The sequence below is a fragment of the Hippichthys cyanospilos genome, chromosome 15 (genome assembly GCF_059441005.1).
Source record: "Hippichthys cyanospilos isolate Australia breed blue-spotted pipefish chromosome 15, RoL_Hcya_1.0, whole genome shotgun sequence".
Lineage (NCBI taxonomy): Eukaryota > Metazoa > Chordata > Actinopteri > Syngnathiformes > Syngnathidae > Hippichthys > Hippichthys cyanospilos.
The window spans coordinates 11321833-11346897 of record NC_142383.1 but is presented as its reverse complement, the minus strand read 5'-3'; the positions used below and the strand labels follow the sequence as shown (position 1 = coordinate 11346897).

General features: G+C 38.5%; 1 protein-coding gene and 1 long non-coding RNA gene across 4 annotated transcripts in view; one reads left to right on the top strand and one right to left on the bottom strand.

Annotated features, from left to right (window-relative positions):
- rgs3a (regulator of G protein signaling 3a) overlaps window positions 1–25065 on the bottom strand; it is a 121173-nt gene that overhangs the window by 31450 nt on the left and 64658 nt on the right. For all 3 annotated transcript variants that reach the window (XM_088434414.1, XM_088434413.1, XM_088434412.1), the window contains one exon: window positions 1435–2388. In XM_088434414.1, coding sequence (XP_088290540.1) covers window positions 1435–2388 — 954 coding nt within the window. The remainder of the gene's footprint in view (window positions 1–1434; window positions 2389–25065) is intronic.
- On the top strand, window positions 308–2458 carry LOC148411707 (uncharacterized). Its single transcript, XR_015867894.1, has 5 exons — window positions 308–517; window positions 1446–1486; window positions 1615–1734; window positions 1840–1974; window positions 2081–2458. It is a non-coding gene; the product is annotated as an uncharacterized LOC148411707 (long non-coding RNA).

Genomic DNA, 25065 nt, shown 5'->3' with positions numbered 1-25065 from the left:
AGACACGAGAACGTTAGTCATTGTTTCATAATGCCATCATGTCTCGTAGTGTTTGGAAATTTTATTGAGGGCTGAAATAAACCATGCCGGTTACGCACTTGCTTCTTGTTACCACTTGATGTCAGTCTTTTGAAAGAAACCAGAGAAGTCAACATGGAGCTGATACAGTATCATGTGCAACATGATTGAAAATGGTTGCTTCTTTGACATGTAGTCAAAACTGAGAATTGCGTGTAAGATATCATGAAATTCTATTTGGTGTTCCTAATAAAGTGACTACTGAATGTTGATAAATTCCGTGTGCACGTCAGGGAAGATTTGGATTTTTATTAAAGGTCAGGTCACGACAATGCGCCTGCGCTTCAGCTGCAATCGGCTGGAGAAGGTATTAAGTCAATGACGCATCCCTGCGACTGTAGAAGACCCAGTGTGTATGCGTGTGTGCGTGTGTGTTTTGACACACAGCTTTGTCACTATTTCAGAGGTACTGTACATAAATCTTGAGTGGAAAATTAGGGTGAGTAGACGGTCACGCACAGGTCTTGGGATATGCATTAAAGCAATAACAATGATACAGCAACAGGAAGGGAAGTGTAGGATTGCTATTGATATATGTGTCCGTGTTTGCACCTTTGTTTAAATTCGTGACTGCTTTGTGCGTCAAATGGCTCATGATAGGGTCGTTTAAATATGCATCCCCTCAATTAAGGGCAACCAAGTTGTGGGTTTTACTGCATTTAAATTTGAGTCGTGTGTGGACCTTTGATTAAACAAATGACGAAATTACTCTTAACTTCATGTATTTTTAATTGTACTATGCTGTTATTGTAAAGTGTATGGGAGCACGTATTTTGGATTTGAATTGGATTAATTGATTGATCATGAGAAAAGTTCCAAGACTAAGGTCACAAAAGACATTTCAAGTTCAGACTAATTTTAACTCTTGCGCAGTATTTTGGCCATTTTTGGGCCATTTTCCTCTACATCATTCTCTCTGTATTTTAGCCAAGGGATGTTATACTCCTGGTAGTGCAATAACTAAGTGGCCATGCCATGTTGAACTTTGACACGTTGTCGCCAACTGAGTGGAATTTCAGCTGCTTAGTGTCCTTCAATGCTTTGTTTGATGTGAAATGCGTTTGATGTAAAGATCAAAGAAGTGGGCAAAATATTGCATTAATATGCTGTTATTCGCTTTGAAGTTATCCGCCTGGATTGCAACATACTATTACCATATGATGATCTACTCAGCCTGGAACCATCATGCTCAGGATATTGTATTTAAGGGCAAAACCTTTCTCATTTCTGGGTTTGAAGTAAATCTTTTGTGACATTGGTAGTGGAACTTTTTCTGTACGGCTCCCACATCTAAGAAAAACAAGCAGCAGTCATACTCACGTTCATAGAAGACGGTATAAGTGTGGACATGCTTACCTTCCTTCCAGAAAAGAGCATACACAGCTGATGCATGGATCCTCCGTTCTTGGTGAGCTCTTTCTTCAGGGTCTTGGGCGAGGGCAGCGTCCAGCCGCCCTTGTGGCGCCCGCCGCCCGTCTCCAAGCAGTTGATGGCGTTGTCAGAGGTGAAGCAGGGCGTGCGCGTGTCTTGCAGCAGACTGCCCTCACTGTGGGTGCGCCGACGCAGAGAGTTCTGGACGCTGAGGCCCCCGCCGCCGTGCTTCTCGCAGGTGGCGCCTTCCACCATTGATCGCCTCTTGCTGTCGCTGCGCTGCAGGTAGGCGTCATCGCTGTCGTCTTCGTCCGAATCGTCCTCATCCTCGTCGTCTTCCTCCTCTTCTTCCTCGTCGTATTCTTCTTCGTCGGTGTTGGGCGAGGACAGGGCATCGGCGCTGAAGGAGCGGTCCAGGCGCAGCTCGGGGATGACGAACGAGGATGAGGAGGACGAAGGAGGGGCGTTTGTGTCGGGCGGCTCGGAAGCGTTGTCCTCGTCCGCGTTGGAAACCAGCAGGTGGAGGTGAACTTCCTCTTCCTCTCGCTCACCCAACTCCTCCAAGTCGCTCTTCCTGCTCGCGCCCTCCTCCTCCTCATACTCGCCCTCTTGCCGGTTGCCTTCTCTCCAGATCATCTCGTGTCCGTCCATGCTCTTCCAGTCCTCGCCTTCGGTGGAAGGCGGAGGCGTGGGGGGCACCTTGTGGCGCTCCTCGGACCCGCCCAGGCTACCGAGGGGAAGGTAGACCTCATTTAGAGGGCTGAGGGGCTCCGAGGGGTGAGGGCTGCTCAGGGTGAAGGCTTCGGAGGGACTGGACGGATATAAGCTGCTCTCTTCCCCCTCTGAACTGCGGGGCGGTAGGTGGAGGCACACGCCACCTCGATCCCCTCCGACGCCACCCAGCTCACAAGAGGCCGTGTCCACCTTTGGTTCCAACATCTGCATAGACACACGAGACAAATTTCACTTAAAAAGTCACAATTCATCCTCATTCCTTTAAAGGGAATTCAATTAAAGTTACTCAATAATATGTTCCTTCTGAGGAGACTGCCATTATTGTCACTTGAAAATTATTCAGCCACCAACCAACCACAGCTCACCTGGTGTCCAAGTTAGGTCATGTGGCGCAGTATTTGCAAGCTGAGCTTTGATTTGCAAGAGGCAAAATGGCCGCCTCCTGTGATGAATAAAAAAACGGGTGCTTTCTGCAGCGCAACTGCAAGATTAATCAGATTGCTATGTTTGGATGAGTATGGCTGCATGTTATTATAAACAAAATTTGGGGGTTGACTCCTTACCTTTTAAAGGGAATTATCTTTTGTAAGAATTACTTTTTTGTTTCAAGCGCTTGAAAATATTTTAAGATATTTTTTTCTAGATGCTTAAACGTTAAAAGCAATTTAAAAAACAAATCATACTTGAGCTAAAATCAATGTTTTTTCACTTAAGAATCATAATACAAACACTAAAGTGAAAACAATATTTTTAATTCAATCACACTCATACAAATATAACAAACAGAACTGCATTTCAGGCAAAAAAAAATTAAAAAATCCATATCTATCCATATCCCCCCAAAAAATATATCCATATTAAGGACATTTAAAGCAATTTTTAGTCTTTGAAAATAAAAAGAAATGAATAAGTATATTTACAATTCCAAAAACCTATAATGTGCAATTTGTAGTGGTGTAGAAAAAACATTAGACTCGACATTATTTCAACAGCTTATACTTAAATTATTGAGCTTTCATACTGATGCACTTTACTGTATATATATATATATATATATATATATATATATATATATATATATATATATATATATATATATATATATATATATATAGCAACCAAACAGCTTCTACGGTAAATAAGTGGTATGTTTGAAGACAAATGGAAACATAAAAAAAAACAAAAAAAAACAAATGACCCTACAGTATCACTGACTATAATAATTTATGATAAATGCAAAGTAATAAATAAAAACAATGGTATGACAATAATAAATGCACAAATTCAAAGAGCATCCATGTTTTCCTTGTGTTATAATGGCTGGAGTAAAGCTGTAAATCAACACACTCTTAGCCCAATCCTGCAACACACATCATCCATTCTTCCAGCCATACTCAAGCAGGCATTTAACCTTTCCCAGCCAACAGAACCGTCAGTGTTTGCTCACAATGGACGACACCCACATGGTGCAACATAACTTTCGAGATGATACATTTCTAATAAAGATCAATATTTAATGTTCAAAACTGTTGTCGTGTGAAAAAATAATGCTGAAGCGACAACACCACACGGTGACTTGTGGTAAGTCGATTCATTATCGTTGCAGGAAATGAGATGGCCAGCGAGGCATCTTTCTTTTTTAATGTTAGCGGTGTTATTGCTCACTTGCTCATAATTTGCATGGTAATTAGACTAAAGAAGAAGAAGGTAATTCTCACACTAGGGTCTTAACATTTTCAAACCTTATGTGTAACTTAATTAAAATTAGAATGAAAGTTGCATCAATAGACACAAAATATTATATAAAGTGATTTGAGAAAATAAATATGAAAAGTGACTTGACAACACATTGGCCAATATCCAGAAAGCAACTGCCAACTCCTACAAAAAGTCAGCATTAACTTTAAAGGAATTAAAATACAGTACATAAAAAAAGTGATGGGTGGCGTGGGTTGAGAGTGCTAGCTTGCAAACCAAAAATGTAGGAATAATATTTTGTGAGCTGCTTTATGTCAAAAGGAAAACATATTGTGAAAAGTTGACTTTCCAATGGTGTGCAAGCAAATAGATAGGTCACTCAAGTCCCTGCCCACCCATAAAACGTGATGAATATTAACCAAGTAAACGTTTTGTTATCGGCTTTGTTTTCAGTATTTTGTTACTTTTCATCAGGAATGATTCACATGCTTAGAGTTTAAATGACAAGAAGAGCTAGGGTGGGGGATATCTCTAGGCACTTTCAAGTGATGGCTCACGTAAATATTGTTGGAAAACTACCATCATGTTGAGATATCGCCATCTTCCATGAGTGTGACATGGCCTTTATCATGTCAAGGCCAAAATACTGGTAATTGTACTGTGATCTTGGACATCAGCTAAACCAGTGGTTCTTAAATGAAGGAACTCCAGGGGTACTTGAGATTTTAAATTAAACAAAAAACAAACATGCAAAAATCATTTTAAAAGAATGATTGAATAAATGTAATGTTTCAGAGAATATAAGTTCATAAAACAAATTGTACCTTCAATAGGTTGTTCAATTTCATGATTTTAAAAACCCAGATTCTCCCTTATATTAGAATGGTTCAACCCAACAGGTCATGTGCCACTCTCGTTACCTGTCACCTTAATGATTTTTAATTTTTTTTTAAACATCCCTACTATGATCCCAAAAATTAAAGTTGAATGTTTTTCTGGACAAATATGTATTCATATTTTTTTATGTATGTTTCTGGGGACAAAAATGTACCGTATTTATAATTCTTTCTATTTGAGAAAAGGTCTGACATTTTATGATTATTTTTTGTGAAAAAAAATATGAATTATTATGTTAATGATTTATTTTTGTGAACAGATCTCTACTGTAATTCCAAAAGAGGACACTTATGTTTAATAATTTTGTGAGGACAAATATTTATTTACAAAGACTTATTTTTGAGAATACAAATGAAGTTTGAAAGATTCTAATGTTTAATAAATCAGATGTTGATGGCATGTTTTAAGTCTTTGTTTATTTATGTATTTATTTATTTATTTTTACCCAAACTGATATGGATAGGTTAAGAGGTACTTGGCTGAAAACACATTTCACAGGGAGAACATCCCTGGAAAAAGGTTGAGAATCACTGAGCTAATTTATGTAGTAATTTCACATGTTTCTTAAAATATTGTCCTCGGGCATTTCCATACTCGACTAGAGATGGGAAATGGATGAATAACGTTTGCATTTTATATTAAAAAAGAAATCCCATAATTGAAAATTATGTCCAGTAAAAGTAATTTAAAAATAATTATGACCCAATTATTGCCCAAGAAGGAATGATCAAAAATGGAATAAAACAAATGATGTAGCCAACACTTGCATATGCCTCCAAAAACCGAAAGAGGCAAATGCATTCAGAGACAAATATGACCATGAGCACCATTAGCGTCCATTAATACACACTTGTTATTTAACTGGACTCATGAGTAGATATATGAATGAATATGTCTCGCGCTGGGTCGAGCGAATCAATTTTGTCTTCTCGGAGCCTCGTGAAGGGGGTTCATTGTACCCGTCGGGCCGACCAGTGATGACGCAGTATGGTCACAAGATGCTCGGTTCTAATTGCGAAGAATGACGTCCTCTCATGAGTTTGCATGGGCTGTTTAAAGCAACTCCAACGAGATTCCCTGTCTCGGAAAAGCTGAAACGCTCATCTTTACCTTATGTAGAGGTAACGGCATTGAGCGTATTACAATCCTTTAGAAATAGGCTTGGGATCAATTACTGTTGTAAAAATCGCAATTCAAATTTTGAATGTATTGAAGTACGTTCAAAATTCGTTCAAATGTATTTGCAAGTAAGGTACTTACGAACATACTAGCAAACATGTTCAAACATACTTGCAAATGTGAAGAGTGTGCATTAGTTCTAACATACTTCTAAGCTAAATGAAAAAAAAAATCCCACTATGGTGCAGGGTTTACTTGTCAACACCACGCTCAAAAATAAATATGTTCAAATGTATTGTTAGCTAAATGCTATAAGTAGCATTTTTTTTCCACAGTGCTGCAGGGTATACTCATTAACACACCTTACCATTTTGGGAACAAATGCTAGGATTTAGCATGTTGCTAACAAGTACATTTGGGCATTTGCAGGTACTGTACATTGAAACATATTTGCAAGTACATACAAATGTGCAAAGTTCGATGAACATTTTGAGTTTGTGCCAAAAGCGAGTGCACGAGCGCATTAATTCCGACACAAATGTGGAGCTGTCTATGTGGGGTAAACATTTTTGAGTGGCGTACTCATTTGAATTATTTGAAACACGTTCGAAGATATCAACACTTTAAGTTATTAACTCTAAGTGACAAAATATGACTTTATCTCAACCTTTTTGAATAGTAATAGAAACATATATAGAAAAATATGGCACAGAAAGGATTCAAATACATTCAAACATATTTACAATTAAGTTTGAATGTATTTTCAAATATTTGAAGAAAGTTTCAAATATGTTCGAGATTACGAGCAAATAAGTTTGAACATATTCATATGCATTCAAAAATACCATACAAAGTCAAAGTCAAATACGTATGAACGTACTTGTTCACGAAATGCCAAAACATAGAACTTTTTTTTCCCTAAAGCTACTGGGAATGCTCATCAGTACAACATGACATTATGGGAATAAATTATATACTATTGTAGCTTTTAGCCTGCAAGTACATCCAAATATATTTTCATATGTATTTATAATAATGCTGAACATCCCTTGGAAATACGTTAGAATGTAATTGCATGTACGTTCAAATGAGTTTGCCAGTCAAAAATGTTCATTTGACATAGGTATGGCCATGTTTCCATAAATACCTGGTTGCAGTTATTTGTATCTTTTTTAACCAAAAAAAGTAACTTGAATGCACACATTCCATGTCATTAACATGATTCATTCATATCTAGATATAAATAAAACAGTATCCTACCATTTCCAGTGATACTTTATAGCTTTTGGCTATTTTCCCTTTTCACGATTAACCTTTTTAGTGTTTCGACCTCATAAGTTTACATTACCTTTTTATTTATTACGAGTTCCGCCCCTGTTCTTGCTAATGTTTGCACAACTCTGCGGTCAGCTCAGGTTGTTTTAATACAAGCTCATGTAAATCAATTTGAGTCAATGCTGCGTCCTGCCAGCAGACCACATAAATCGTACAAGACCCGATCGCCACAATCATGCCCTAAAATGTTCACTTATTTGCACGACAGCGGCTGTGATTTAGCAGGTAGGAAGGAATGTTTGAATGCGCCGTCCAAGTGGAAATGTGAAGAATCACGGTGTTGAAGTGAAGACGGTTTGTTTAAAGGAAAGAAAAGCCCTAATGAGTTTGACGGCGTCTTCTTGGGAGGTAATGTGATTACTTTAATTAATAAAAGCTAAATGACGATTGTATGCATAGCCAAGGTGCCTCTTAGAAGCATATAAGCAGAAATGTTTCCTGCTTCCTGTTTGGCCTAAAGGTGATCGAGATTTCTCTTCCTCCTCAGCCCTCTACTAAAACCCCCTTGGGACTACACTTAAAGGCTCCATGGTGATGTTACAAGTGATGCATGGTGATGTATATTAACAATGAAATGCACTCACAAAAAAGAAAAAGAACAAAAGGTCCCTGCAGCAGGATTCGAGGGAGGCAAATGTTCCATTCCACTCACAGTTTTTGTTCTCTGCTGAAATGACAAGAATGTATCTGATGCTCCAATTTTGTTTGTACTGCATGTGTTGCATAGGTGTTCCAAAAATATTTGTTGCAGTTTGAGATCTCTTTACTGTTAAAATCTCCTACACTGTAACACGTGTTAAGCATGATCACAGATTGATCTTTCAACAACGTGATTTTTATTTAATTCCTCTTTCAACTTACTGACCTTCACCTTTTGCTGTGTCCTCACTAAAGAGGACGTGACTGTTGAAGTTATGTCAGGAGACACAATGGAACCACCTGTCAGAAACACTTGTACCCTTCTCAAACACTCTCAACACTGGACTCACACAAAACACACGACAGTCACGCAAGCTCATCTGAACTGGAGATGTTTCACATTCGGATTTTATGGGATAGCCTCTGAAAAATAGACTTTTTTTTAAATTTTCTGGAAAGAAGCCCCCTCAAAAAAGCATTGTATTGTAATGTATTCATAATCAATGAGACAATTGAGACGATGAACGGCTAATGTTGGCTGTAAACACAATAAACTTGTTTTCCCCTAAAAAGGATGACCAAATATTCAAAAATAAAAAGGTGGACCACGACAGGTTCAACTAAAATGAAAAATGTTTAATTCTCGACAGGAAGTATATATATTTAACAACGGATTTAATCGTTAGTCAAGCTGGTGTCTGGTGGTTGTGTTTACATTACTTTAGCTAAAGCTAAAATGCTATCTTGGATGACAGTTCAACAGCGTTATACTGGTTCTTGTGTCGGCGTCATGCAAGTGATGTAAAATTTGAAACCCCAGCCCCTGAAAAAAAAAAAAAAAAAATCGATAACATGGCAGTGCCCATGTCTGATTTTTTTTTTTTTTGTCCCAAGATTGTTTTCCAAACTAATACAAAGATAATGACAAAACCAGTGGAATCCATTCCTTCAGCTCAGCAGAACATTGGCTCAACATATCTACCACCTCCAGTTCTTTTTATCACCAAATGGCTGTTTTGGGTTATATACACTCTAAAGATCTAACCACTGTGGAGCCAAGGGACGACGAAGCAATGGACTTTGGAACTCAACGCCATTGGTGCATTTCCTAAGCATCAATGTTTATTGTTTTAGTAGTAGAAGAAAAAAATACCAAAGAAGCTAAGTTAACTGTTAGATTTGGGGCCTTGGCTGATTGATCAGAAGGCAGTAGGGAAGTCATTCAAATTAGGCCTAAAGAAAGCAATGAAGGCTAATAGTGAAGAACAACTGATTGTTTTTTTTTATACACATTTGTTGTCAGTGATTAACTACCACACAAGAGGATGAACAGCGTTCTCGACAAAGACTTCATGGAGAAGGTCAATGAGACGGTTATAAAAACCTAGAGGGGTTGCACTTTTATGTTGATGGACTATTAAGAGGATGAACGTCTTCAGACAAACTCAAACACTCGGGGTAATGATCCGCTGCCGTGTCTTCGGAAAGTGATCTGGAAACACGGGTCAGGCTGAGTCCATTAGGAAATGACGATGTTCATCACATCCCCTCAAGGAGTGTTACTCTTTCCCAGGGCGCAAGCGAAAGAATCACTTGATTAAAACTTGATTGTTAAGGATCTGGTCATGCGTAATGTTAGCAAATCTCAAGAGACTCCATGTATGATTTTCAGCAATTTACAATGAATATTAATTCCAGCCATACTTTTAAAATCGGTTACCATCTATATTTCTATTCCATTAAATGTATGTCTGTCAACTTCAAAATGTGTTACTTTATTTTTGCTTTATTTAAATGTTAGCATTGGTTAACTAACATGAATTCTGGATCATAAAAATTAATTTGTTAATGTATATTGGAGGCTATGGATTAATAGCTAATTAATTTAAGATGCTTATGAATACCAAGAACCCAGTCGCACATTTCTGTCTTATTGTCTATCGTTTGCTCGTGTCTTACTCGTGAGAGCACCGCAAACAGCTGAGTATTCAGTAGGAAGGTGGACTTGAACAGTTTTGTTGATACACTATGAGGTGTTTGACCTTTTCATTGGTCAGATGTGACGAGACTGGGTGAATGTATTGACTCGAAGCTCTCCAGCAATAATGAATAAACAAACCATATCACATTGAAAGCTGCTTAGTTCAAGTCAGTTAGCGGCTAATAGGTCTGTTTGTTGATATTCTTCATACATGTATACCATCTGCTCCAGGTGGGTATAGCAACGTTGCAGAAACCTTGCAGAAATCAAACAAACCAAACATCACTGTTTTTGTTTTAATTCTTTAGTTTGTAAGCACTTAACGAAATTATAGACACAAATGGAGGGATGCGATTTTCAGGAACAGAAAATAAAAACCCTGCCACAGTTTGGCTTTGGTCACCGGTGATTCCACTTAACTGGAAGGTTAATGAGCTCATAGGACTGCAGGCCGAATGGAGTAACTGTGGCTAAAGTCAAAATTTGGCAGATTTTTACTTTCTGGAACTGGTTTTCCCATCTCTGCACAAATGAAAACCTGCAGAGTGTAGGTGCAATAACATAACCATAAATTAGCAAAAAAAATACTTATTGTTGTTGTCATTGTTTTCAATATTCCTACCGTACAGTCAGTGATGCCTTATGAGTGAATTCTGTCAATACTCAAGCAATATTCACTAAGATTTTCTGAAGGTCAAAGACTTCTCATAAAAATAGAACTGTTGAGGCACACACGGACTCACACACAGTCATGGACACTCAGTCAGGGACAATTGTGTGACCTCTGGCCCTGTTACCATGACAATGAGAGACCTATCCCAGGGGAGCAGCTGTGCTCTACTGTGCCGCCTCCAAATGTTACATCTCCACCTATGAACTCTGTCATCCCCCTTCTTTCCCCTCAAATCATTGCGAGGCACCTCCAGTGCTGCCTTTAATTTCCTGTGGTTGTTTTGGAGTAAAGCATAATATTAAGTTGCCCTCCTCCTCCCACTTCACTTACAGCAACATAAATGCTATAATGTAGCCACATGCCAATTCTGTGCACAGTCTCAATAAATCTGACTCAACTCAATTAGCAAAGCGGTTAGAAATACAGCCGGCTGCCAAACGTTCGTTCGTCTTCCACTTCCTTTCAGCTATCGCAGTTGCCTCCGTGCAGGCCAACCCTCCCTGGATTTGCACGACACCAAGTTGGCTGTCAGGATGTTAAGATTTGATTCCAATGGCACGCTCTGCATGTAAGTCATTTCTGATGGGTAAAAAGGGCATGGAAGGCCAGAAATATCACTCAACATTCCAGTGGGCTGACGAAAGTGTCTACTGGTTTAGATAAATGGTGTTAGAAGTGGGATTGGTAAGCTAACTGATTCCAAGAGTCCTCTGATAAACAGAATGATGCAAATTTGTATACAATTTGGCTTTCAGAGTTCAAATCAGGGTGCCGGGTTCTACTCTGAGTTCCAGCAGAAAGTGTGATCATTGACCATGGGATCATTCATGGTAGGCCCAGCTGGAAAGATCCTTGTCACGCAAGGAGACGATGTGTTAAATTAAGTTTGAGGGTGCTCAAGAATTTAGTTCTGACAAGTAGAGTCAGAAATGTCTCTAACTATGTGACAATCCAAGGCATGCTCAGGTGAGAAATGGACAACAGAACCATTTTTTTTAACTTAGTAGAAGTGGTTCCAACTCATTGTTGAATTGTGTCAATAGTGGGATCTCTAACTGAGAGACCCTTTATTGCCATACTCCACTTACGCAAAGAACAGCTGATCAAGTCAAACCCTAGAGATGGGTGACGTACTTTGACAAATCGAATGGAGCGCCTATAAGGAAAGAATCTGTGTGAAAAATGGTGTAAAACGTGTGATGCTCACCTTAAAACCATCACATTATGAATTTTGGAGGGGATCCTCAGCTCAGGGCTAGGGTTAGGGTTTGTTTTATTCCTCAGTGGTCTGTGGCAAATGGTGTCAGAAGCGGGATCTCCCACCTTGATAATAAACGTGACGTGCCCAGTTTGGAGGTACCCTTAGGACAGATACCCCTAAAAAGCCCAAGGGATGACTGAGAATCTCAAATATTCAGAATGGGGTCTGTGTGTAGCATAGATAAATGAGGATCCTAATCCTCAGGAATTCTGTGGTAAATAGTGTTGAACTGAAAGACCATCTGAGGTGTGCCTAATTCTAAGTACTGTAGAACAAGTGACCCCAGACAGACCCTAAAGCTGGGGGAAACACTGGAGTAATTTGAAGGGGCACTTGTGTGGTATAGTTGAGAGTGCTACATTGCTATGAATTAGAATAGAATAGAATAGAATAGAATAGAATGCTTTTGTTTTTACTGTACACTGTTATACAATGAAAATGGGAGCGCTGCTCCGGTTGGTGCATATTAATATTACGGACAATAAACAGAATAAATAAAATATGAATAAAGTATAAATAGAAATCATAGTCTCACAGAAGTGCTATACACGAAAAATTAAAGTAAATTCCTCCGAGCATTTAAAATTGATGAGCAAATTGCCTCAGCACAAGCCATGTATGTCGTACATTAACATGCAGCATATTCTTATATAAATATATCAGTGGGTGTGTTGAGGTGGATTGTTCAGTGCATGTCAACAACAGTCTGCACTCTGGTGATTTGAGAGCTATTACTACTGTATGTAATAACCAGGGCTCGTATAGACTGTCCGTATAGCAGATCCATCTCGGAATGGACTTATCATATGCACAGTGATGCACCAGCATCTTGCCCCTTGATTTCACAGACGGAAGAGCGATGAGGCAATCACCGTCATTTACCCATCTCAGGCGTCCATTTGGAAAGGATATGACAGGCAACGGAAGAAGGGTGCAAGAGAACAAGTGGTGAACGGATCGATGGATCAATGAAAACAAGGAGGTGCTACCACTATTGAAGACTAACTACATGGTTCATAGGAGACGTACGTATTTCATAAGCAGAATAGATGATGCAGAAGTTTGTCATTCCATCATCGTAAAAGTTTCATGGAGGGAAAAAAATGAATGGCGGCGGGCTGGTGGTCCAAAGATGTAAAGGCATTATTGATAGACACTGAAGGTTCACTGTGAGAATGTCATTGACGTAACTTGGCTTTGCTGCATGACGCCAAGCAGCTGAGAACAATGTGACCACTGAGTGTGCTTGGAAAATGTCTCCTTAGAAAGAAATAGCTGCATGTACAGTAAATGTGTTTGTGTGTGAATGCTTTCAATGAAGTAGGCTTTTGACTCCATTGCATTGATTTCCAGTGTGACATCCAACACAGGCTACTTGTTCTTCAAAAATCGTTTAATGATGATGAGGTTTTACAGGCTATATAACTGACCTTATATGGACAAGTAATGTCCGCCTAAATCGCCCCTAAATTGCTTACTCTGATCAAGCATGGATCAGTTGCATAAAAGTTAGTCTCCCAGGCTTTTTTTGTTTGACGTTTCACAACCTTCATTTACTCATTGTCAAGTAGGGCGATCATTTTTTTAACTAAGAGGCTTTTTAATTAATGTGCATTGTGATGCATTTAAATGTTTTAACATCTTTCAATTAAATCTTGTTTTATATTTCTTTTTACATTTAGGTCAAAGGGAGGAGTCAACCATTCTCATTCATCTTGAAAAGGTTCAATGGAGAAGTAACAAGAATGTTTGAGATTAACAAGATATTATGGAAAAGAACTGTCATAAAGAAGAAATCACAGTAATAGAAGGATAAATACAAGAAGTTAGTCCAACTGTTTATTTCCAAATGATATTGCAGATGCAAAGTAATTCAAGATGCTGCCCACCAAGGATGGACTGCTCAGTGAATGCCTCACACTACAGGAGCCCAGTAAGGAAAAGGAGCTGGATTGACTGTCATGGAAAGACAAGCCCTTCCATGACATAAACCACCATCAAATTGAGGGAGTGGCTGACATCGAGAAAACATGCCAGTGGCTGGAAAAGGCTGGACTGGAAAAAAAGCACGAAGAGGCCAATGTCTACCACACCAGAGAGGATCCCTGGTGTAGACTTTGCAAAGAACCCCCAGTGAAGCTCTAGCACATCACAGCAGGGTGTTAGATGCTGGTGGGTAAGGCGTACATGGAGCAGACTAACCAGGTAGACAGAATACTGTACTGTAACATCTATACCAAATATGGATTAGAGGTCCAAGAATCAAGATGGCAGACACCTCTAAAGGTGGTGGAGCAAAGCCAGGCCAAGATTCTGTGGGACTTACAGATCAAAACTGACAAACTGGTGCTGGACTAAAAAATGAGTAGCTAAATAAAACTCACCATGCCAGCAGCTGGTAGTTGCAGGCATGTTCCTTTGAAAAAGGTAAGGCATCAATTGACTTGTAAAGCACAATCGACCACCAAAATGGGCCATAGCGAGCCGGAACATCTTTTCTTCTGTGTGTGACAAATCAGGATCACCAGAAGGCTCTGAAGAACGTTGTTGTTCCAAGGGTAGCACGTAACAAACAGCTCATTTGTTCAAGCCAGCCTGGCGATGCTGATAAATCACGCTGTGTGTGTATGTGTGTACATGTGCGAGTCCATATGTGTGTGTTTGTGCAGAACGAACAGTGTCTCTCATCGATCAAGGACAAGCAGAAGATGAAGGAGATGCAGCGGGGGACACATCTCAAATGCAAAACTGTCATGTAAAGCTCATGTTTGCAGCCATTATTTATCTAACCATACGACACACAACAAACACACCACTCACGTGTCCGCTGTTCCTCCTCAAATAAGGGAATAATCCCATAATTCCCCGGTGTGAATACCAGAGAGGCAATTACACCTAAGTGTGCTTCCTTTTCTTCCCACTTCACTAGCGCGTTTCTTTCTCTCTCTCTCTCTCTTTCTCATCTCTCTATCACCCCATAACAGGATTTAGAGGATTTTTAAAGGGTCTCTCTTTAACATCTTCATTTTGCCCGGCGGTGCCTCATGAGCTAATCTAGTGTCATTTACAGCTTGATCTTGGATGTAAACAGCTCTAAGGTTAACAAATCTTGTTTATCCTCAAAGGAGGAGGAAATATTTATGGTATCCCAAGAAAAAAAGTAGATAATAAAAAGAGCAAAAGAGGCAACTTTTATCATAGAAGATTGCTAATGAGAAATAAGACCTTATTTCTTTTTCCCTATTTTTCCTGCACATCTGTTCTGTCATATGAGCAAAACCACTCCCTGCCCGGCAGGAGCAAAGCGAGACTTTTTCTTGTTGCTCAGACAAGAAAAAGTCATTTATTGAAAGGACGCCCTTCCTACCTGGCGAGAGGAAGTCGTCCCAAGTTTGTGGCGTCCGCTACAAGGTCGCGAAAAGCGCTCGGCACGGCCCCATTCAAGTGGCCTACTTCCTTTTCTGTCAAAGTGAGCGTCGGTGGAGGCTCGGCTGGAGCTGCGTGCGATTGTGTCAGAGTGGGCTCGGCCGACAAGAGAGAGCGCAGAAGAGGAGAGGATGGAGAGAAGAGGAGGGGAGGTGGGGGGTGAATTAGAGGGAGGGGAGAGTGAGTACCCGCGAGGCAAAGAAGGTGGACTCCCGAGTCTTTGTAACGAGAAAAGACAGTTGAACACAGAGAGCAGAAAGCGTGGATGTTTTTATTCCTTTGTTTTGTTTGGATGCCAACTGATCCACAATAAACTCTGCAGACATATCGCTTAGCGCATATCATTACATCCACTGGAGGTTTTACTTTCAATCATCGCCGTTTATTAGCCTCGTATTCACAGCAGTGGTAATTACCCCCATCATTTTTTTATGTTTCTGTAATCGTGACTACATCAATTTAAAGAAGCTCTTGAGGACAAATAGTCTTTATTACTGAAAAGATCATTATTATTCTTGTCGATGTCCTTGATTCCTCTTTAAACACCCACCACTGTGAGCTCATTGGTCCATCTTTATCCAAAAATCACTTGATGACAAGACCCCGCCCTAACTTGGCTTTTTGCTCACCGTGCATAGAACAAGCCTCATACTTCGTTTCTAATATTTGTAGAAAACGCTTGAAAGTTTGCACTGACAACACTTTTTGACTGTCCCAAACGAGTGGACCGCTCTATAACAATTATTAGAAATCGCCTAATTTATCCCAATAGCTTTTTCAGAATCTATCAATAAGATCTTGTTTCACCAGATGCACAGAAGACATATCTATTGAGAAAAGTCAGAATATTATGAGATGGAAAAAAAAAACTGTCAAATTGTACACTAAATTCTCCAGAGACTTAATGTCCCGTTTTGTGTCCATTTTGTCTCGGTAAGACAGTTACGCGAAACTCAACCAAACACATGAGCCATCATTGGAAAGGCCAAGGTGTCCTCAAAAGAGCACCGTAGGAGTTTGTAGGGTCGCTCAAATTCACCAAATATTAAAGACCAAAAACATAAGTCAACTTCAGTGGGTACAAAGTGATCGGTTGGGTCTCAGGAGGGTACAGTCCTAATTTTATGAGAATTTTCTCATAAAATTACTACTACTTAGTAAAACTTTTATGAATTACAGTTTTACCGTATATGAGAGATTATATGAGAGATTTTTTGGGGAGATTAAATTTTACATGTGAACATTCAGTCCTGTATGGAATTAAATCAAAATCTTGTCAAATGTAATGTTGTATTCTATCAAAGAAGACAAAAGTTGTCTATTTTCAAAGAAAGACTATTTCTGGGAAAAGAGCGGTAATTGTACAAAATGTGAATGTTTTTGAGGATGAATAGTTGTAATATTACAAAAATAAAGTTTTTTCTTTTTTCTGACAACCTCTGGATTATAAAGCGTACATTTTTTAATAAAATGAAAGGATTTATAGTGTTTTGAAGTATCAAAAAAATGTTAGTCTCAAAATAATTTATATCAAAAATAACTTTTATCAAAAATACATTTTTCTCCTGAATTTAATCATGAAAAAGCATCAATAATATTATTTATAATATGCAGTGTTCCCTCGTTTATCGCAGTTATTAGGGACCGGAAACCCCCTGGGGTAAGTGAATTCTGCGTAACAGGATTTCTTTTGAAAAAAAAATCAGAAAAAAGTCAAGCTCAACGTCTGTCATTGTGAATAGCTACACCATTATAAGGAAACAATTCACTTTGATAAAAAATGAACTCATTCAATCCCAGAGATGTGTTGGATGATGAAACTATCGGTGAATTGCTGTTGTTGTGTTGCGTAACAGTACACTACAGGTCATAAAAGGATCCTTATTCCTCTGTCTGCTTACTGCATGTATTGAGCAACTATATATAGACATGTTTGCACACTGTAATTGCACTGAGTCATAGGTTGCCACCATATTCTTGACATCCATGGCCCATTTCGCTCCAATGTAAACAAAGCATCAGTCAATGATCACAGCGCTTACAAATGCTGCTCTGTGACACGTCCATAAAGTTCGCCATGCTAATTCTCTGCATAAAGTCGGCGCCAAAACCCAAAGTTCTGTCATCTTTCCTTTGATGTATCGACTAGAGATGAAATGCAAGATTCAGATGGCAACAATTCATCGAGTTCAAAAGAAAAGTGTTTCATTTGATCTCCTCCTGGTGACAAGCTGTCAGCCGAGACGGCACTTACAAGATGTCACACGACAAGCTTAGTCATGTTTATATTCATGCAACACGTCCTTGTAAGAATCAGAACAGAAATAGCAGGCACCGAAAAGAAATACACGACACCGAAAGCGACTACACTCCACTAACAGAGATGCCCTTAACAATCTGTACAGTACTGTAAACAACTTTACAGAGGATTGACCCTGAATCGCTATTTTCGAGAACTGTGTGACATTCAAAAAGTCGCTATATAATCAAAGGTGGAAACATTAATCCCGGATTCTAACCTTTGTTAATTCATTCAATTCCAAAGACATATCTTCATGTTGAAACTCGAGATATTCAACCATACGTACTTACATATATCCTATTCATTTTTTCCAAGTCTTTGGCCAAAGGAGTGTCAAAAATTGGCTGGTACTACATGAGTTAAGTCCTAAATTAATTATTACTTTAGGTAATTCTGTTTTAAGGGAATCAATTTCCTTATACAGTATTAGTTACTTCTAAGTATTTTATTTCTTTAGTATTTGAATACTTAATTTGTTTAGTATTTTAGTACCTAAAGTAATTGGTTAATGCTTTCATACATAAAACAATACTTTCATTTTTTTAGAACCTAAAGTCACTGATTATTTTAATAAATCAACAAATTTTACTACAGAGGAAGTGAAGGGTAACCTATGTTGAGTATAAAATTAAAAAAATATTTAAAAATAAAATTAATTAGCAAGAAACTGAGAATAAATGTTCACAAAATCAAAATGAAAACATGTTTCTTCTATGCCCGAGTGGGTATAAGCGGTTATAAAAAAATGGATGGATATTAGTCAGATATGTGCACCACCACACTACCAGTCGGCACATTTTCAAAGGATTAAGAATCATGACTAATTTCCTCAGTAATTAAGAGAAATGTTGAACAAATCCCAAAAAGTGAAATACGACTTTCTGTCCACTTGCACTATTTTTGTAAAAAAAAAAAAAAAAAAAAAAAAAAGTACAACAGTTACAAAACAGCTAAACTGGTGTCCTGTGACACTGTACTTGTGATTTTTGCTCACAATCATTCATCTGGGAAAACAATTACAAAAACACCATGCACCTGCCAAGTAATAAAAGACACATGCCCTGCTCAAAATGAACGTGCAATTCAGAAAAAAGAGCAACATAACCCAAATAACTAATTATCAAGTAATTTAAGCTCTCTCAAAAAAAAAAAACCATTGACACATATTAATCCCATCCTTTGGAATGACATTGTCATTGTTTACACCGACAGAAGGTAAAACATTACCTTAGAAACAGGCATCTGGACCCACAGCTGGCTGGCATGCAAAAAAGAAATACACACACACAAACACACACACACTTATGTGCAGCTAATCCAACGTCCCTGTTGTGTGCTTCCCTTTCTGCGGCGCTTCTTGTCTTGTGGGGTCGTCGCTGGCTCAGGCGTGGGGATGCTACCAATGTGCGCGCGAGCGATAGTGAGCGAGCGAGACGGTGCGGTAAAGCTCCGGGAAGGTTGTGAAGGGGGTGGGGGTAATCGGTGAAGGACAGAGCAGAGGAAATGAATAATAGAAGAAGAACAAATGAGGCTGAGGTGAGCGGGGATGCTTAAGCGTCTTGTAAACACACCGTGAGTGAAGGTTATTAAAAGATCAAATGCTCAAAGTAACTCTCCAGGGAGCAAAGCATCCCAGTGTCCGTCCCTCTGTCTCCCTCCCTCCCTCCTGCACCGGTGAGCTATTTTTAGAAGTTACAAATCAAATCCGTGAATCAAAAACCCACGAAGAGCAGGATGTTACAAGGGCCCACGAGACTTACATGTGCGTGTGTGTGCGAGCGTGAGACCCGGACCCCAGGGTGAGGCTCGCGAGCTCTCCATCAGACCTTATCTAATCGCATCATGTGCTTGTATACGATGGGCTATTTTAAATATAGTCGATTACACAGTGCATGCCTTGGTCGCCCGCCATGTCGGACTGAAGACATCTGATGCCACTAAAGTAATCATTGACATTGAAAAGCAAAAGGAAAAGGGGAAAAAAATCTTGTTTTTCTTCTCCCAGCACTTTGCACTGTACCGTTAATTAGTGCCAACGTGTTTTTGATGGCAGTGGAATCTCTAAAGTGGAAGCGCAGCAAGTTCCGAGACAGACTTCAAAAGCAACTGTTTTCACCTTCAAGAAATATTCTTTTATTTCTCAGAAGCTTGGAATACCAATGTGTTTTTTTTGACTAGCAAGTTTGTTTGGACTAGCAAGTCTGTTTGAATGTACTTAAAAATATTTGAAAATATTAAAATAGCTTTGAGGATACTTGCAAGTACATATGGACGTACAGTATGTATATTTTATTACGAATGAAAACATTTTGAGAACTATGGACTAAGACCGATGGAAAGACTTCCTCTGTCATTGTAACTCTGTCAATGTTTAAACTGCCATACTGGAGCTTGGTAATGTAAACATAATCTAAAGCAGCAGAAAGCAAACATACATGCGCCCAGGAATAACTGGCAAAATGCTAAAGTATTAGATGCAGCAGCTACTATCAAAAGAGAAAGTGTAAAAGTGACTGTGCAGCATTTTCTCACCATTAAACGTGGCCTGCAGGACTCGGAAGTCATTATTCGTGCTGCATTTCAGAGTCATGGTTTCATGAACTGAACTGCAAACTGCACACAATCTTGCTCAGCATATTTATTGTTCAAGTAAAAAGTTGTTGTGTTAGAATAAGTATTAAGAGATTTTTGTATTACTTTGCATTTCAAAGATGATTTGAATGAATAAATTGCTTGCACATAGTTGAGCAAAGTATTCTAAGATGCCTCTCTGTGGATAAAAAATATGACAGCATTCAATTATCCTGTGGGCACACCTCAAAGAGACAATCTCACTCTGATTGGCTTTCAGGAAATGCAAGATAGAATACACACACACACACACACAAAGAGATTATCCACTATAAGCTCAGCAAAACCTTGCTTTTTAATTGTAGTGAATGTAACACGTTGTGCGGTCAAATGTGAATATTGTTAAATGTAATGTAATGTATTGTTGTTAAATGTTTAGGAACATTTTCAAGATTCTGCAGAGCTTGCTAATAGGCTAATCTTTTGAATCAAGTGTGTAATGGAGAGAAAACTGTAAAAAAATGCAAAATGTTGGCCCTTGAGGACTGGAATTCAACACCTATGCCCTAGAGAGTATTGTTTCCTAGAGTTTTGTTCAGAGGTTTAATTATTCTTATTTTTGTGTAAGATGACAGAGGTTCCCTTTTGTCTGAGGGGGTGATGATGACGGAAGTCAGTGATGTACAGACTATTGGCCGATGGAGCGAGGGAGCGTCAATTCCATTTTTCGTCATGAAAAACGGCCGACGATGACGGAAGGGGGGCGGGGCATCGAAAACTGAAAAGCAAAATGCCCACTTCTGCTCATTGCGCGGAGAAGGAATAAACGTGCAAGAAAGCTCGCAAACTATTGATGTAACACTGCAATAAATTAAGTTACAATAAAAAACGACAACCCACGATAGAGCGAAGCTGCAATAACTAAACAGTTCTCCACAATATTATCTCGTTCCTGATCTGCGGTTAATACCAACTTTTCATCTATACCATCCCTGGTAACCCCCGTCACAAACATAGCCAATGAACAAGTGCTAAAGTCTCACAAGGTTTGCTAAAGTCTCGCATGAAACGCTGACCCCATTATGCAACATATTTGTATGTAAATCTAACGTTCCACTGAACTCGCGCAAATTCAATTATTCCAGCTCACCAGCATGCTTGGCAAGGCTTCATGTTTTTCCAGAGTGAAGAATGCATGTAATTAAAAGTGAAAATGGGACGATCTCGTGCTCGGCAACGCCCTCTCTGGGTCCGGCCCGCGCGTCTCCGGTCCGAACCTGCTCTGTTACACAACACGCTTATGAATTGTTAATGTCGAGCTAAAGAAAAGCTAAACGCCAGCCCACTGAAGGGAGGCCATTAATGTTTAAAGACGGTCGGGGGAATTAATCCACTGCAGGCTGCCGGGTAACAACATCGCAGTTCTAGTCTGACTTTCTGTGAGCGTGAGTGTGTGTGTGTGTGTGTGTGTGTGTGAGAGAGCATATTTGAGAAAAGCTAAACAGGACGAGAGAGTAAGTGGGCCAAATGAGCAGGGAAAAGATGTCTGAGGAGATACTGTATGCGCTCGGAGCGGTAGGAGGTGAACGAGAGACAAAAACATGGAGAAGGGACAATTTTGCCAATTACCAAATAAGCTTCCAGCTTACATAACCAGTGACATGTTCTTGCTAGTGTGTTGTGCTGTGAACCACCGCATCTCATTTGCTCTCACAGACAGGCTGGAATCATGAAAATAAAGGTAGAGTTTTACAAAAATCCCTCCATAACATTTCAAATGAGGTTTGTTTTACCGTTTGGATTTTTGATTATCGTTACTAGCGTCTTCCGTCCAACTTCTTCCCGTCTGCAGCCAGAAAGTACATTTCTGTACATGTGACAATATTTTTTAACCATTTCATAATACTAGTTTTTCTTTTAAAATATTCGATTTTTCATCAACAGTGATGACATGATATACCAGTGAGTCGACTTAAAATATTTTTGAGAGAAAAACTTTTATTTGACCGATTTCACTTTGACTTGCAAGCACAAATTCAACTCACTAAATAAGCAGCAGTTTGCCAAATATCGAAAAAAAAATTGCAACAGAAGAGACTGTTTAATAGCACTCCCAGTTCAAGTTTACTGCTGGAATAAACACACAAAAAAGGATTGTATGTTGGGTGCAGCTGGTTGTTTTTCTTTTTTGTGAATTTCATAGAATATGTTTAGTATTATTTGTAAAAGAGTTTTGAATCACAAGCACATGGCTATAGGACAGATGAAACCCACACCACAGTAATTACTTTTCACATTTTTAGTCGTAACCCTGATTTATTTTTCATAAGTATGCTTTAAACTCCAAAATTTATTTTTTTTTAATTTAATTCAGTAAATTTCATCTCATATATTTTGTATTTTTCATTTAATATTTCATCATTTTCCCCACTCTCATACTGTATTTATATTTTTCATAAATACTCAACTTTGTGCTGAACGAAATCGATGTTTTTTTTTCAAATGTTGTCTTCAATATTTTCTTATATTTTTCATCATTTTTTGGTAGAATGTTGTTTTCCTCTAATAATTGTATACATCTTGTCCCGAGTACTTGCACAATTTCATCTAATCTTGTATCACCAACTGCATAAACATTGTCAAGGAGGCACAATAAACCCAGTGGACTACTTTCCTGGACATTTGTCTTCTTAATGAACGCCATAAAACAAAAGCGGCTATGCCAGATTATAAACAACTCTGATGGATTTGAACTCAAAATGAGAAAATGAAAAGTTGTGCAATGCTGCTTCACTGACCTTTTTTTTTCTTGTTAACTAAGGCGTGACACTTTGGAAGTTGAACTCAATATTTTCAGGGACAACAGTTTCTTTGAATTTTAAAAGGAAAAAATTGAAATACTGTATTTTCCGCACTGTAAGGCACACCTAAAAGCCTTATTTTTTTTAAAAAGCTGACGGTGCGCCTTATAATCAGGTGCGCCTTATATATGGATCAATATTGAAAACTGATGAAGTAAGCTTGACCTGGTTCTTTTGTGTGTTTACAGTTGAACAAGTTTGGTCATATTGACATTGAGTTATTATGCTATTGAGAGTTTAGCGTTACTATTTGAGTTATTATTGTTACTACTTTGAGTATGACTATATTGTGATTGAAAACGTTTTAAAATATGTCAATAATTGAGGGTGTGCCTTATAATCCGGAGCGCTTTATAAATGGAAAAAGTTTTAAAATATGTCATTAATTGAAGGTGCGCTTTATAGTGCGGAAAATACGGTGCAAATTATTCCATTTTGATCCAGACCATCAAATGAGCAGGTATTTTACTTGATGTCGCATTAGAACAATATTTAGGTGTCATTATCATTGTATGGGGAAGTCAGAAAGAAGGAAAGGCTTCAATGCATGGATTTTTTTTTTCACACTGGGGAGGTATTTTTGCACATGCAGGTTTTGTTGAAGAGGAGTATTACTGTAGTAACAACAATGTTCTTTAAAGCATTAATAAGAAAGCAAAACGAAACCCATAACAGCATGCAGAGAGAGAAAGACAAGTAAAGCAAAGCCAAATCCAGTTCACCCATGTCTAATTAGAGACAATGAACAGGAATGTGTGTCTGCAGCAGGGAGGCAAAAGACAGTAAGAAGCATGCAAATTAAGTAGTTATTGGGCAGAGCAGATGTTTCTGGAGGTTTAATTATTATTTATGTTTCTATCTAACAAACAGCAGCCAAACAGAGGACATGTGACCCTCTATTGAATAGCAGCAGGATCATATCTCTAAATTCATCAATGCGCTAAAGACATATTTGAGCTAGAGTAAACAATCGCAAGTCAACCTTTTTGCTACATTTGACTTGAAAGAAGCCACACGTTGCTGTTCACTCGGCGCTCACTCCATTTGTTACTCAATATACCACAGTAAAAGTGACTAAAATAAGTGGTATGTCGGTGGAATTTTACGATAAAAAACACACACAGCGGACTACCCCATGCAGTGGAAACTGAGCCCTTCTCTTGGTTTCGCAAGTAATTATGTGCTTCTGAATTTGAACATCAAACTATTTGCCTCTGAGGTAGTGCGCACAAAAGCAATCAAAAGTGAACTCATTTGTCGAGATGTTCAATATGATTAAGCAAACAGCTTTACGGCCTCGGGACATCACAAATTTAGATTGTATGAGATGTTTGAGGAAAAAAAAAAAGAGTAAAAGTAAATGATGGTTTACCATAGCGGGCATATAAATATTAACAAACAGATGTAATATAAAAATGCTTTAAAAATATCTCAGCCACGGAGGGGGGCAGTTTTCATTGACGCAAATGACGCAACACTTAAACAATTATAACACACAATAAAGAATGGACAATAAACTGCCAATGAATCTGCTATTTTTATAGTGTAAAGTGGATCTGAATGGTCAAATTGTCAACCACAAGAAGGTTAGGCCTTTAATTAACAGTTATTTGTATTCCTAGATATTGTGGAGGTTTTTAATCAGACCAGCCAACAATTTACTACCAGTATGTTAATATATTGTAGCAAGGGGACTTTAAAGTAATAATTTTAAATGCATTTTTCTGGTACACAAGTTAATTTTTAACCTGATTTTCTGTCACGCAAGTATAAAAACAAGTTAACCAAAATAGTTATTAGAGGGGCACTACACTTATTTAACCATTTCAGCAGTAAAAAACTATTTTGTGTATCATTAATTTCTTACCTTTTTTTTTTTTTGTAGAAAACCAGTACCTTTAAAAACACATTTTTGCACTAGGCATCAATGGAAAATTGTTAAACATGTGCTTAAGGCGCAGGTAACAACCAATCGGTTTCAATGGAAAATTGTTAAACATGTGCTTAAGGCGCAGGTAACAACCAATCATGTCACCTATTTTTTTGGTTTATGTGATGTTCACAAGCTGAGTTATTAGTTGTTACCATGTGATTGTTAGTCGACAGCCAAAATGTGTT